Here is a 13,975-nt window from a genome sequence, read left to right on the forward strand (position 1 = left end):
GGGCATTTTTTTCTGGGTCCAGTCTTATTTAACATCTATATTCGTTCACTTTACACTGAAGTTTCTAGAATGGGTTTTAATTCATGGTTTCGCTGATGATCACCAGGTTTATAACACTTCAGGCACCATAATCAAGGATCTGTTATGGTTGACTCTCTGCAATCCTCCTTTGGTTGTATTCAACGTTGGATGAGCAAATATTATTTGGAAATCAACCTTGAATATGATTAATTATGTTTATATGTGTATATACTATCCATTTCTTTGTAGAATGCGAAAGGCGAGGTCGGATTTATTGCTTGTCAAGGTATGTTTTGCATTATTGTTGTTCTTTTCTATGATAACCTTGAGGGACGAATAATTGCAAACATATCATTATACTAACATTTGCCCAATGGCTAATCAATTCGTTTGACTTATCTCGAACCTAATTTATTTTCTACGATGTATCTTAATAGAGTCCACATTTGAGATCGATCATTGGTATATCCCTGGTTCATAGAATAGTACGTAGGCCCTTCTTCTCAGTCTTTACCTACTTAAAAAATCAATTCAACATTACTAAGAAGTACATAGTTAAGCTTTTAATGTCGCAACTATTATAATCTTTTACCTTCCTGCAGGACCAAACACTGCTTCGCTCAACGACTTCTGGAGAATGATCTGGCAGGAGAAAGTATCGATTATAGTCATGCTGACAAATCTCATAGAGAAAGGAAAGGTACTTGTTGTAGTTAATTGGACAATACAAATTTCGATGATTAAGTAAGAAATATAACTTAAGTAGCTGGTCATCGTTATGAACCACATCATATGCTAAAGAGTACATGTGAGTACAATAATATTCGGAAAACAATAAATTCCATGACACTTTTCTTTGGTCAAAGGTAAAGCCCTCTTGATATCCATGCAATTCTGGGAGGACGCAGCAACAGACGCAGTGCATATACTATTGGTTTCGGGATAATGATGGAAAAACTATTTTTAACCAAACGTATTCCTGTGGAAAGAACTGTTTGTAACGCGGCCAGCTACGAGTATACTTGAATATCATTCATTAAGGTCAATTTGAGACATTAATGTGCTTTGCATTCAGCATGAAACATTCAGCTAGTTTTGATCATCAGTATTACCAGAGATGCCACTGTTCTCAGTATTACCTCTTAATAGCTTATATTCATGGAACATTTAAGTGTATACAAAGAAGATACTGCTCTGTTAGTTACTGCAATTATAGACCAATACATATTTTATATATTCCACTGTTTCTTATTTCAAATTTCCATAGGATCGCTGCTTGCAATACTGGCCAGATTCAATTGGAAGCGTCAAATCGTTTGGCGAGATAAAAATAAAATTGCAGAAAAAAGAGCAATATGCTGACTTTGTTATGAGAGAACTGGATGTTACATTTGTAAGTACACTAGATAATACAGGAAATACGTTTCCATATAACGATATTGTAACATCGATTGATCGATTGGTTACTTTAATTCTTGTTATTGTTATTTGTCAGATCTGTAATACCCTTTAAAGACATCTTATTTCATTCTCCACATCTTCCGTTCACTTCCCCACTTACAGTATAATATCCTGGGACGGCAGTATATACACGTCTGGTCTGAACTTTGACTGTTGATTCATTGTATTTTTCCACTCCTTTGTTTGGAATGTGGCAATTAAAAACGTTCGGTTTGAAGACAAGTATATTCTGATAGACAGTCACAATAGTTTCCTTGCAAGTATCTTCTACTAAATATCAACTATAAATTGGTTTGCAGGGAGACGTCAAAAGAAAAATTCGTAATTGGCATTATGTCACTTGGCCAGACATGAATGTTCCTTATCAGGCAACTCCATTGATCCGCTTCTCTAAGAAAGTGAAGAGTTATCAAACAGTGACTAAGGCTCCTTTATTGGTTCACTGCAGGTAAGAATTATACGCTTTTTGTGTTGTAAAGTATTGCTATTTCCATAACTATTTCTGCATGTAGGGTTAGTACTTGCTGCGGTTCACAGAGAAGCCCAACAGTATGAATCGACATGTTTCTTGTTTGTTTACTGCCTTTAGCTGTATACTCTTTCTGTACGCACTCTAACCCTCTTTACGACCTTTTAGTACCACTTGACGCAAAAAATATCATCATCTCTGACATTCGCGCTGGTTGGGTTTCCCTGATGTATAGGGATACTCTTTGATGGTTTGTTATTGTATGTTTTATTTCAACATAACATATTTCAGCTCAAGATTAATGTTTCCTAACAATCACTTTCTATGTAAATCTTACCTATTTTTACGTATTGTGTGCTGGTAAATGTGTTAAGTATTATCCTTTTTCTTTGCTGTTGCGCACGTTAAGGAAGGATATGCAAACTATTTTGAGTTGAGTTGAAGCAATTTATGATTTTATACTTTTGTGGGCCATATGTCATGATAATCAGATCTGAAAATGAGATAGTAAACATAGACTTTCATATATTTTTAAAGCCAGGTTAAGATCATATTACATAATAAATGAAAAATCTATTGCAGTGTGTAAAATGGTACATTGTTTTCTGTTATCCTACTGGCAGGCCAACGGGTTTAAACATTTTTTTTTCGATTAAGTGAGTGCTTACAAGAAGAAGGAAAAACGACCATACGTCCAATAGTCTAATCAACTTAATGGTTGTTAGTTGCTCCCTTAGTCAAAGTCCAGGCTATATGGTGTGCGTGTGTTTAAACTAATATAATTAGTATGCATAATTTATCCGTTATGTAGCGCCGGTGTCGGACGAACTGGTACTTTCATCGCACTCTGCTCTCTGATGGATGTCATCAAAACGGAGGAACAGATCGAAATATTTGGTTTTGTAGAAAATATGAGAGAAGACAGAATAATGATGATACAAACTGCGGTGAGAATTGATTATACTTCTCTGTTGGCTTGGCTTGGTTCATCACTGATGATGATACTGATGTGGAGAAGGAAATTTAGTACTGAATGCTAATAAGTTCTGGATATTTTCATATAATCGAATAAAGAAACCATCAAGGTACATATGACAATGAACATGCGAATAGGCTATTACTAAATGTTCTCTCTGTCTATTTTGCTTTCAGTTCCTTCCAATTCATATTTAATAATTCATTTCTTGTCGTGTATTGTATGTTGGCTGCTATAAGTTTTGATGTAAAACTATTCAGAAATAACAAGATTTTTTTTTATCCTTGTCATTTCAACAGAAACAATTTCAGTTTCTACATGACTGTCTCTTAGAGTTTTACTTGAGTGGTAACACAAACATTCCACTGGACAAAGTTGCTTCATTTGATTTGGAAGCTAACCAGGATAGGCTCATCCATGAATTCAAGGTACGTAACACCGGTAAAGGAGATACCGAACTGACTGGAGTAGTATTTTGATACGAGAAATTTAGTAGGAAATTGATGGAACATTTCTTACAGCAATGAGACTATGTTGCCTAACCCGTACTGCCTTTGGATAGAAATAACGATCAGAATGTACAACAAAGAACGTACGTTGCCCAACTGCACATCATATTTTTTGGGGAATTGTCAATGCAGGAATAAGAAAAAAATGCATAGTTATATTGTAATAAGAAATTTGATTCCGTTGAAATGTCATAATAATTAAACTTGACAGCCATGTTATCAAACAAAACTTGTTAAAAGCCTATCTCTGTTTTGATTTTACAATACTTCATTTAGACATTCTGTCTACCTCAATATGATATTATACTTACCTATATCATTAACATAAAATTTAGAATAAACAATAGAATTAGCTTTGATATAAGAATGCCTACTCTCCACAAAAACATGTGTATTCCACTAAGTTATACTTTATTTTTGTCTACTATAGCTTTTAGCCAAGCTTGACAAATTGTCAAAGACTGCCCACAAAGCCACTCCAGAGGAGGCTACAAGGTGCAGATTTCCGTCAATGGTTCCTGGTAGGTTAAACGATTGCATCATGTATGTAATCTGCTTATTAACGCCATTTGTCAATTATCGATCCTGATTAATATATTCGTTGATTTTCCATATATATATCATGTACACGCTGAAGATGTAATTTTAATTAAGAAGGTTAAGAGCGAAAATGATACTATGATGTGAAAATGTGTTTTTTATCTGAATTTTATAGTGGAAAAGAAACGCCCTTTCTTACAGAGTCTGGGCAAGACTAGCTCTACCAACTACATCAATGCCTGTCTTACTATGGTGAGGTTCTTTATTTAATGCAAAAACCTTAAACTGACCTTGAAATGCAATGTTTATTCAGTAGTTTGTATTGTATAAAAATAAAGGATAATGTTTGTAAGGAACATCTCATACCGGCAGTCGTCTGCATATAGTCCATTTATTCCATAATTGTTGCTCTGCATATCAACTGTCTGTTAAGTTAACAAATCAATTAGAGAATATCCAGCCTACTAAGTATGTAGGTAAAATCAATGATGTAATTAATATTTAAATCTCTTAAAAAGTATGTTTAAGACCTTTTAAATATTTATAAAATCGTAAACTCTTTAACTGTTATTTCCAACAGTCTCACAACAAAGAAAAAGCGTTCATTGCCACGCAATCCCCGTTGCCGACAACTGTTGAAGATTTCTGGAGACTAATATACGATTGGAAGTGTCCTCTGATTGTAATGCTGAACCAGCTGGATCCGAAAGACGAAGTAAGAACAGAAAGTATCTTTGATTTAGATTAGCACATGATAGCTGAACTAATTAGAACGATAGTTTTGAAGTAATAGCATAATCTCAGAGAGAATCGGCTTATTTATTAGTTTCTCGTCATAAGTTTCTTCAGGCTATCTTCAGATAACACAGCAATCATAAATACGACTATACGAAGACTAAAGGAACCGAATACTTCACAGTAACGTTTAGCTTTCAACTCTAGAGATGTATGCACAAAAATAGCGATCCTCAAACCTAAGACAACGTCTTGATAACCTATCGACATCTTTTGCAAAAAAAGAATACTAATGACATGATCTCATGAGTGAGTTGAAAGTCTCGGTACTTGTTAACTGAATTTAAACTTCGACTTTTCCAGCTTACTGCACTAACAGCTCAGTGAAAAGGACAACGTTCTATGCAGAGTTATCTGTTGTTAACAATTTTGATCTGAATAAAATTCGCCAAATTTTTAGTCCGTAGATTCTACTAACTTCAATCGAAATGTGCAAGCCCCGCCCAACAGATCACGCGCCAATCAAATGTCTCTTTTGTTTACGAACGTTAGGCCTTAGGATCACTTTCACTTTCGTGACTCGCCTGGCTAAGATCCCTTCTCTTGAATATATCTTTCTATTCGTCTCAACGATGAAGCTTACGAAATTATGTCATTTTCTTCCATTGCAATGAATACAAAGGTGTTTTCAGACGTTTTTCTCCGTAGAATTGTAAAAGGTGGACGATACGAGTATTAGACACCATGTGTAGACTATTTTGTTTACATTTGTATATACATGGGAGGTCGCAGTGATTTTACGGTAAATCGTTCGCGCCATTGAGGCAAAAAAAAGTCTTTCTCTCGATTGCCACAGCTTTTCTCCATTAAACCCACCTGGTCAAAGTGCACTTAGAATAAGAAACAATGAATCTACTTCGGAAGTTTGTTTTCCGAAATTCATCAGTAAACAGGTATTGAGACTTTAAGCAAGTTTTTAGCTAGTTGCTAGACATACCTCTATCTGCTATAAAAGAGATGCACCAGATTGATATTACATTCGTGTTACTTGTTGTACCTCTCCCAACACAAACCCGGCTGCTATGCCGCTTGTTAGTAAATTGCAACATTTTATTTTGACTGCATGTCCTTTAGATTTTATAAGTTGATATGCGGTTTATCAATTTTTTCCAACAATGTGTTCCTTGCTTGGATTGCTAATGTGGTTCTTTATATGACATTTCCTTTACGTCAGCAATTTCTGTCGAGAAGGTGCACGCACAGGTATTAATATTAACTAGATTTTTTGCTTTCTGAAATATTAGTGCGGTTGTGACATGCCGCAATATTATTTTTTACAATATAAAACGTTTGTCAGTCAAGTTGAAGGAACTGCTCAGCATAACAGCTAAGACTGGCATGCAACCGTATTCATGATCAAGTTTTACTCAAACTTCCTTTGAAATCTGGACACGATGAGCAACAATATTTACAATAGAACTTGGTTAAGAATTTAAGTTTATCGTATTTCAAATGGCCGTTACTCCCGAACTCATTCAGATATAAAATGCTGTATAAAGTAGTACATGGCAGAACATAACAGGAAAATATCGTATTGAGGTTTGCTTTATCTAGCACGGTAACATAAATATAAGATGATATTAGAATTGTACAATTTCTTGTCTTTTATTTTGTTTTGTTGTGATTTGTAAGAGTATTAAACATAAATTCCAAGCGTTTTCACTTAGCTCAATTGATCATGTGAAACTTACCTTGAATAAATGTTACGCTTAAGGTGTTTTGATGGGAGGATATCTTAATCAATATGCATATACTGAGCCATACAAAATCCGTAAGTGGATTTCCCAAGTAACGTAATTCCTTTTCTTTCATTTCTCTTTTTTTTTATTTCTGCATAATACATCTGCTTTGCAAAAAGTTGCCCGCAAACGATAATGACTGTAAGGTAGTCGAAAGAAGTCTTGAACATTATTTCAGTTATTAGTTAGCTTGTGGAATGGATTTGCTACGTTCTTATACTCTTATTAGTGTCGTAATAATCTTGCTAATTAACAAATCAGACTGCAAATAGCTTCGAGTATTTACCAAATATCGTAAATATAGCACTACGCGTTGTACGTCATCAAACTATCCGATTGATCAAAATTTTAATGGTATTACTTATACCTTGCATAAAATGTGTTGGACATTTTCAAGACGTTCAAGATTAAAGTCGATCATTATGAGATAAATAAATTCATTGTTTCTTCCAGACTTGCTGTAAATACTGGCCAGATAACGGATCTTCTGAATTTGGTCACATAACTGTAGACCTCAAAGAAAAGCAAGATTGTGGTTTATATGAATATTGTATGTTCAACCTAAGCCATGCATATTCACAGGTCAGTATAACAGAGTAATGTGTAATTGGAAATTGAGTTTTCTGCAACGCATAGTCAATAATATCAATGACATCATTATCATCCAGCGATGTGTATAGCGAGTATGATTGCGCAATCACTGTCTCCGTGCGCTAATCTTTATGATAAGTAGTTTGTAACTGTAACAAAATTAACAACAGTTTTAACATTGTTAAACGCCATAACCCAATATATGATTTACCTTTGTAAATAACATGAAATATGTAGTTCGTAAATGAAACTGGGCTTTTCATACTTCTTCATTGAAAATAATTGTTCTAGCAAATTTATTCACGAGTTAAGTATGCCAAACATATTACAAAGTTGTTTTATGTGTTTTATACCTGGAATGTACCCTCATGATTGCAGAAAGTCCTTCCTGTCCACCACATGCTGCTTAAGTCATGGGATCATGGCAGTAATGTTACAACACTGATTAAAGCGATGGAAAAATTACAAGGAGATTTCAACATGGAAGAACCTACAGTAGTGCACTGCATGTGAGTATGAAACGGCACAACGTACATATATATAGGTCATTACACTAAAATAGGCTTAACCTACCTCTGTCGACAGTGATGTATGTTCACAGTTAAAATAATTGCTGGTTTCATGACTGTTAAGTTGGCAGAATTATAGATATAATTATTTTATGTGCAGCAAACATAAGAAGGTATATATATTCGACAAAATATAATAACTCCCTACTTCCTTGCAATGTTTGATTGTGTTGTATTCTCGTTGGTATAACCCCTTGCGTTTATTTTTTATATAGAAAATTGTGAGCATTTGGGTTTACTTCTCCACAGTGTTGTTATTGAAATAGGGATAAAGTTTATTGTTTAACAACATGTTTGTGCATATTTCCATAACCTATAGCTTTTAACATCACAGAAGGAACTCCATAAAGCATTATTACGACGTAAATAATTTTCAAAAAGCTGCTCTTTTCCTGGAATGACATTAATATCCTAACATAGCAGAATAACATATCAGCCAATACTATGAGTATTAGCAAAATTATATTGATGTTACACAAACTGTTTTCTTTGAAGATTTCAGAGAATACGTAATAAAAAATTGCTTCCCAAAGGCTTATTAATTTAAATTACCAGTGAGCCTTAACAGTTCAACTTTAAAACATCAGAACGTGCAGTTACTTGGAGGATAAAGTTTCCATCTAAATCAATTATCTCTTATAGTCCATGGTTAGTGAATTCCAGACCAATAGTCATATTTTCATCATATATTACTTTGAGACAATTTAAAGTAATGTGGGTTTTTCACCATACGTAGATGGATCACGGCAGTTAAGAAGTATTGCAAAACCACTATACTGTTGCAATACAAGTTTCCTCTTAGAACGTATAAACGTCTTTCGAATGCAAGGCCCATGCTAACTACGGGCTCATCCAAATATTTGATTTTTGTGAAGTGAAATTACCTCTGAGATTGCCCACTGAAGATCACGAGTCACTTGAGAAGGAAATACACACTACACATGATCACTGTGTATCGAAAATAAAAGACTTTTATGAAAAGTTACTCAGAATAGAGCCTGTGCCCGAACACCAAACACTCACACACCCAGTCCCCTCACATCGAGACTGCAATCGTATGCACGTCAAATGATTATCACGAGTCTCTTGGAAAAAGGAATTATTACTACATATGCTCTTAACCAAAGAGCGCCCAGTCAAGCAAGTGCACACCAATATTTTAAAGGTAAATTTAAGATCTTCTGAATGCGCTTCGCTTAAAGACTCCTTCAGTCCACTTAATGAATTGTTAATTTAACTTGTCTTCAACATAATGAGGCCAAATATAATGAATACACAATTTATCATTTACAAAGTAACTTACATTCAAAAAGACCGACAGTTCAGAAGCTATAGATAGCGACCCAATGGTTAGGTTGCGAAGACTTTTCGAAGGATGGCGAGATAGTTTCAGAACTTTTCGAGGAATTTTATATTTTGTTTAGCAGTCTAGGCTATAACGATCGCTGTGCAAAACTTACAAAAAAGTAAACTACACTGCTCACGATAGTTATCGAGTTTCCGTTCGTACTAAAATGTAGCATGTGTACCAGGATTGTATTGCCGCGTCTGCAAGCCAAAGTCGACATAATTCTGATAATTAAGAAGTAGATTAAACTATTCCTTTATCAAAAATATTATAATGTTATCTTAATAACATATATTAGACGGGGAAGGTGAGACCGGGCGGTGATGATGGATGGGTCGGGCAAAATGTGAAATATGTTGGCTGGGTCGTGGTCTATAGGGTTGCGGACCACTGATATAGACAATTCTTTTCAAAGCTTTTTAACAGTCGTTTGTATCAACCTGCTCAACTAAATTTATGTAAACACCATCTATATAACATATAGGATTTATGGCGTAATTTCAATACATTATGACAGCATCTACATTTCCAGTGATGCAGATTCTTCCGTTACAACAAAATGAAAACTTATATCAGTAAATAAAACAAAAAACAGACGTTTTTCATTATTCATTACTTGTATATTTACAGTATCTATAAAAAGCCAACTTTTTCATGAATTTCCCTTCCTTTACTATCGAATGAAACTGAGGCGTACGCCCTGCTTAAACGAAATAAAATGTAGCTTCTGACTGGCGCCCTTGCAGAGAAATGGCAATATAGGGATCGCCACCAGCTATATAGGGGCTGGATAACTCAGTTGGTAGATCGCTGAGCTTGTCACCAAGGTCAAAGGTTCGAACCCCGTTGTGGCCATAAATGTCATTGCTATTATCCTCCCAAAAAATATTTAACTCTCGGGCTGGTTAGAAAAAAATGGTTTTCTTTGCCTTCTTAATGATAACACTTCCTCCCAATAGTTGGCTATTTTGGAGAAAACTCTATGAATTATTGAATTTGTCAAAGAACCAGATGTATCCTCAACCCAAACGATGACGTAATTTAGAAATATTGAGTATGCCGTACAGTGTTCTAGTTTACATTTACGATATACTGTACTCTTCTGTATGTAACTTTTTATTACATTCTTTTTCTAAGAACTGTTTTTGATCTTCTGCCTCTCCGTGTAAACACATCTTCCCACAAACCCCATATAAAAGTAAAATGCATTCCATGCACACAACAACTTCAGGGTACTCTTTCTGGTGAAAGTCTATATAATATCTATTGGATACAGAACGATGCCATAGTATTACCCAAGAAGAATGGAATTGTTATAGGCATCATAAGGTGCTTTCATGCTGTAATAAAACCAAAACGTTTCCCTTGAAATATCTTTATGACTGGTTATGTTCAGCATTGTCGAAGTATCTACGAATATAACCGCGAAAGTATATACATTAATGTACTATACTCATTCACCATTTTCCTTGAAATCATTCTACAGAAATGGTGCTGGTCGGACTGGGATCTTCCTTGCAGTAAAGTCCGAAATGGAAAGGATTAGCATGGAAAACAAAGTTGATTTATTCAACACAGTTCGACAGCTGAGAGGGAGCAACCATAGCATGGTTCTTTCAAAGGTTGGTTTATGTGTTGCTCTTAGCAATGTATTCCACCATACTGAATACACTGGCTTAAATTCGAGTACGGGTGCTCGTTGGTATAAATGGAAAAGAGTATCCTTTCAGTTCTATAACTCAAAAAACTGTTCATTCGAGGTTATTCGCTACCACTTGTCATATGCGTACAGTTTAGACTAGCGCTCAGAATGTCCTCCACAAACATAATCCCTTACCGGAAACGGGATTCCTTCACATATCATCAAATTGCGGATATGAAGTGTTATTGAAAGAGGTATTTTGTGAAAGTACCTTTACCGGTTTGAAAATTGAACAAAATGTATTTTTTTAGGAAATGTCGTTAACAATGACTACACTGATGAACAGGAGTGCCGGTCCCTGGTGCAGATGAAGGTACAACAAGTACACGCTTGCCTCGTAGCACAATTAACACTCGTGGAATGAAAAGGCTTAGTGAAAGCCGGTGTCAACGTACGATCATCACTGTCCAAATTTCCTGTCTTTGTGATACACTTTGCTTAACTACTTTGCAGTAACATGATCTGATGCAAAATTTTCAAATATATCCAAAACTTTATCTTGATTAAATTTTCTTTCAATTTCCAATTGTTTGGATGTGCTAGACCAATGTTACTTTGAAATACTATGCAGTTCATATAAAGTATCCTCATTTTGTTCATAGGATGATTACGGTCTTTGTCATCACCTTCTCAAGGAAGATAATCCACAAGAACCAGAATATGCCAACATATAAAAAAGAACACAGAGTTGTAGGTTTAAGAAAGCTGTAAAATAATACGCCGTTCGCTTATAATACGCAGTAACATTTTGTCTTACTTAATGCTCCAATCACTGAAAGATATTAGCAATATTTGTATTTTATAACTGTAAATATCTCTGCCTGGCGCAAATGGTAAGAAAGATATGTATGTTAAGAACAAAACTTGATATTGTGAAATTATAAATATAGATGAAACGTGTCTGTATAACAAAAATGCAATACTCTTCGTATAAATGTAATTTAGTACAGGGCCGTTGCCTGGGTACAATCTCTAGCGGGCAGCTGACAAACATCGAGAAACATCATGTATCGCTCAAATGTCACATAGTGATGCCTATCACGTGCATTTATACCAGGACCCTCAACAAAATAGTGAGCGGGGGAGGGGGGAACATTTCTCAAAAGGGACCATCATGACACTATCTTACATCGGTTGGCGTAGCATAGTATTGGAATAATTGATGTAAATGCCTTCCAGTTTGCCGGAAATGGAACTTCCCAGGTCTTGTAATTGCATATTAACCTTCTTTATTTTGAGATCTCATGTTTAGTAATATACACTTCATTTTTTTTAAATTAGAAAAAATAGTATTCTTTTGGTAAAATCACTTTATTTTACTCAGGTAATTAAAGAAATAAAAGCAACTCTTACCTAGAATTTTGAGGTTGCACACTACTGACTAATGACATCAGAAGAAGTTATATGAACATTTCGCAAAAACTAAGTGTATTAGCGTATAATGTCCAGGCGTTTACATTACCGTATGCCTACTTTCATTAAGGAAGTGGAAATCTCAAGGGCATCTGCCTGCCCCCACCCCACCCCACCCCACCCTCCTGTCACAATAAATGGTGACATTAGCCTACATAAATCAATATGTTACTTTAACGAAAGTTTTTTTTCCTTAAGTACTCAGAATATTAGGATAATCACAGGAGCCTTCCAAAAAATAACATCGATATTTTGGCTTGCCTTGTTGTTGTATCGTTATTCAGATGTTTTAATTTGTACTTTCACATTTACTCAGTTATAACATTTAGATAATAGGGATATTCATATCTCAAACATTCGAAGTTGTATTCTTAACCCAGACGTTATGAAAGACGTTTTGAAATCAATCGTTGTAAGAAAGACAACGTAATTGCTACATTTAAATTTTGACCAAGTTACAACGTTCATTAATTTTCAAAATGTAATAGATAAAGCGCAAGAACGAAGATTCTAAAAGTAACGCTTTAAACAAGTGAATATTCATCATATGTTTAACACATTAGATTGAATTATACTATCTTTGATGCAAGGGTCATCGTATATTTTGCTGTTCAATGAATATTACAAATAATAGGTATGGGAATACCTCAGGCGTAACAATTCCGTCACATATACAGATGGCAACTCTCACTGATAAGCTGGTTTCATGTGAGATCTAACAAACCGTTGGTTCTACTGGACGATTGCAACTGTTCAAAATTTCAATTAGATATATAGATATTCTAGTATCTTCTTGTCAATTGCTATACCACATATGTATTTATTCTCTCTACCTTAGTCACAATTGTACTTCAGAACCTTTCTACAAACAGTTGACTGTTGACAAATCAATTCACTGGTAATATCTGGCATGTGACGGTTAGTTACTGGATACTGATGTTGACAAGCAGATGCATTATCTTAGTTTTAGACATCGTATACACAACTGATTATAATATGAAACAATTGTTCTACTTGATTATTTTTACATTTCGATATCTAAATATCTTTCTTCCATAGTTTAGATCATCTATGCAATTTTTTTCTCTATTTTACATTGAATTCGTATAATAAATCCACATTTTGATATAGAATAACAGCATAAAATAAGCTATGTATTTTCCGTGTTTAGTACCAGTCTGCAAACGGTACCCCCAATAAATTGTATTTATCTGCGTTGAACAGAGAGACATATTTTGCATGGTTAACAAGGAAATAACAGATACGGTATCAGAATCTTGCTGAATACAATAGCAGTATTTACAGTTCACTCACTAATGCCGGGGACTTATGCATGGGAAGTTTCTCATCGCATTAGATAAGTTAAACTAGTGTTGTCTGCTTCCTTCATTTTGTGTATTTCTTTGTTTCAAATCAATAGGGTATGTGGTCGTCGAGTTGCCTAAGCAAGTAAACATAAATTCGGTGATGGCTTGAGAAAAGTAAAAAGAGATTATAAAACCGTGACTACGTTTCCATTTTTAAGTTTAACGTGTTAATGTAATGTGAAAGTGATTGCGTTTGTACAGTGATCTTTGTCAAACAGAATATTAAACAACGGTAATAAATAACTATACTTATTGAATATATGTTTCATCTGTTTTGTTTTACAAACCATGATGGTCCGTATATGTTTTTTATTTTGTATTTGAAGTTTTGCATAGAAGACGGTAACTCCGTTAGCCTGGGCTAAACTTGCCCTCGGCCCTTAGTTACAAAATTTATAAAATAAAATAGTTGAAAGTATGACAGTAAACGAGCAATATATAAAAAAGAAAATAAGGAAAACGTAAAGCATATAAA

General features: G+C 34.7%; 1 protein-coding gene across 3 annotated transcripts in view; it reads left to right on the top strand.

Moving 5' to 3' along the window:
• The window catches only part of LOC139984404 (receptor-type tyrosine-protein phosphatase F-like), a 35,277-nt gene extending 21,520 nt beyond the window's left edge, over nucleotides 1-13,757 (top strand). For 2 of the 3 annotated variants that reach the window (XM_071998321.1, XM_071998328.1), the window contains 13 exons: nucleotides 271-307; nucleotides 624-721; nucleotides 1,289-1,414; nucleotides 1,782-1,930; nucleotides 2,763-2,898; nucleotides 3,227-3,355; nucleotides 3,867-3,957; nucleotides 4,152-4,228; nucleotides 4,557-4,691; nucleotides 6,964-7,092; nucleotides 7,480-7,610; nucleotides 10,505-10,640; nucleotides 11,323-13,757. In XM_071998321.1, the coding sequence (XP_071854422.1) occupies nucleotides 271-307; nucleotides 624-721; nucleotides 1,289-1,414; nucleotides 1,782-1,930; nucleotides 2,763-2,898; nucleotides 3,227-3,355; nucleotides 3,867-3,957; nucleotides 4,152-4,228; nucleotides 4,557-4,691; nucleotides 6,964-7,092; nucleotides 7,480-7,610; nucleotides 10,505-10,640; nucleotides 11,323-11,394 (1,446 nt within the window). In that variant the 3' untranslated portion in view covers nucleotides 11,395-13,757. Of the gene's footprint in view, nucleotides 1-270; nucleotides 308-623; nucleotides 722-1,288; nucleotides 1,415-1,781; nucleotides 1,931-2,762; nucleotides 2,899-3,226; nucleotides 3,356-3,866; nucleotides 3,958-4,151; nucleotides 4,229-4,556; nucleotides 4,692-6,963; nucleotides 7,093-7,479; nucleotides 7,611-10,504; nucleotides 10,641-11,322 lie in introns of those variants that run through there. The other variant, XR_011799076.1, reaches the window with a different exon arrangement.
• The last annotated feature ends 218 nt before the right edge of the window (nucleotides 13,758-13,975 follow it).

Source organism: Apostichopus japonicus, chromosome 2 (genome assembly GCF_037975245.1).
Source record: "Apostichopus japonicus isolate 1M-3 chromosome 2, ASM3797524v1, whole genome shotgun sequence".
Classification (NCBI taxonomy): Eukaryota; Metazoa; Echinodermata; class Holothuroidea; order Aspidochirotida; family Stichopodidae; genus Apostichopus; species Apostichopus japonicus.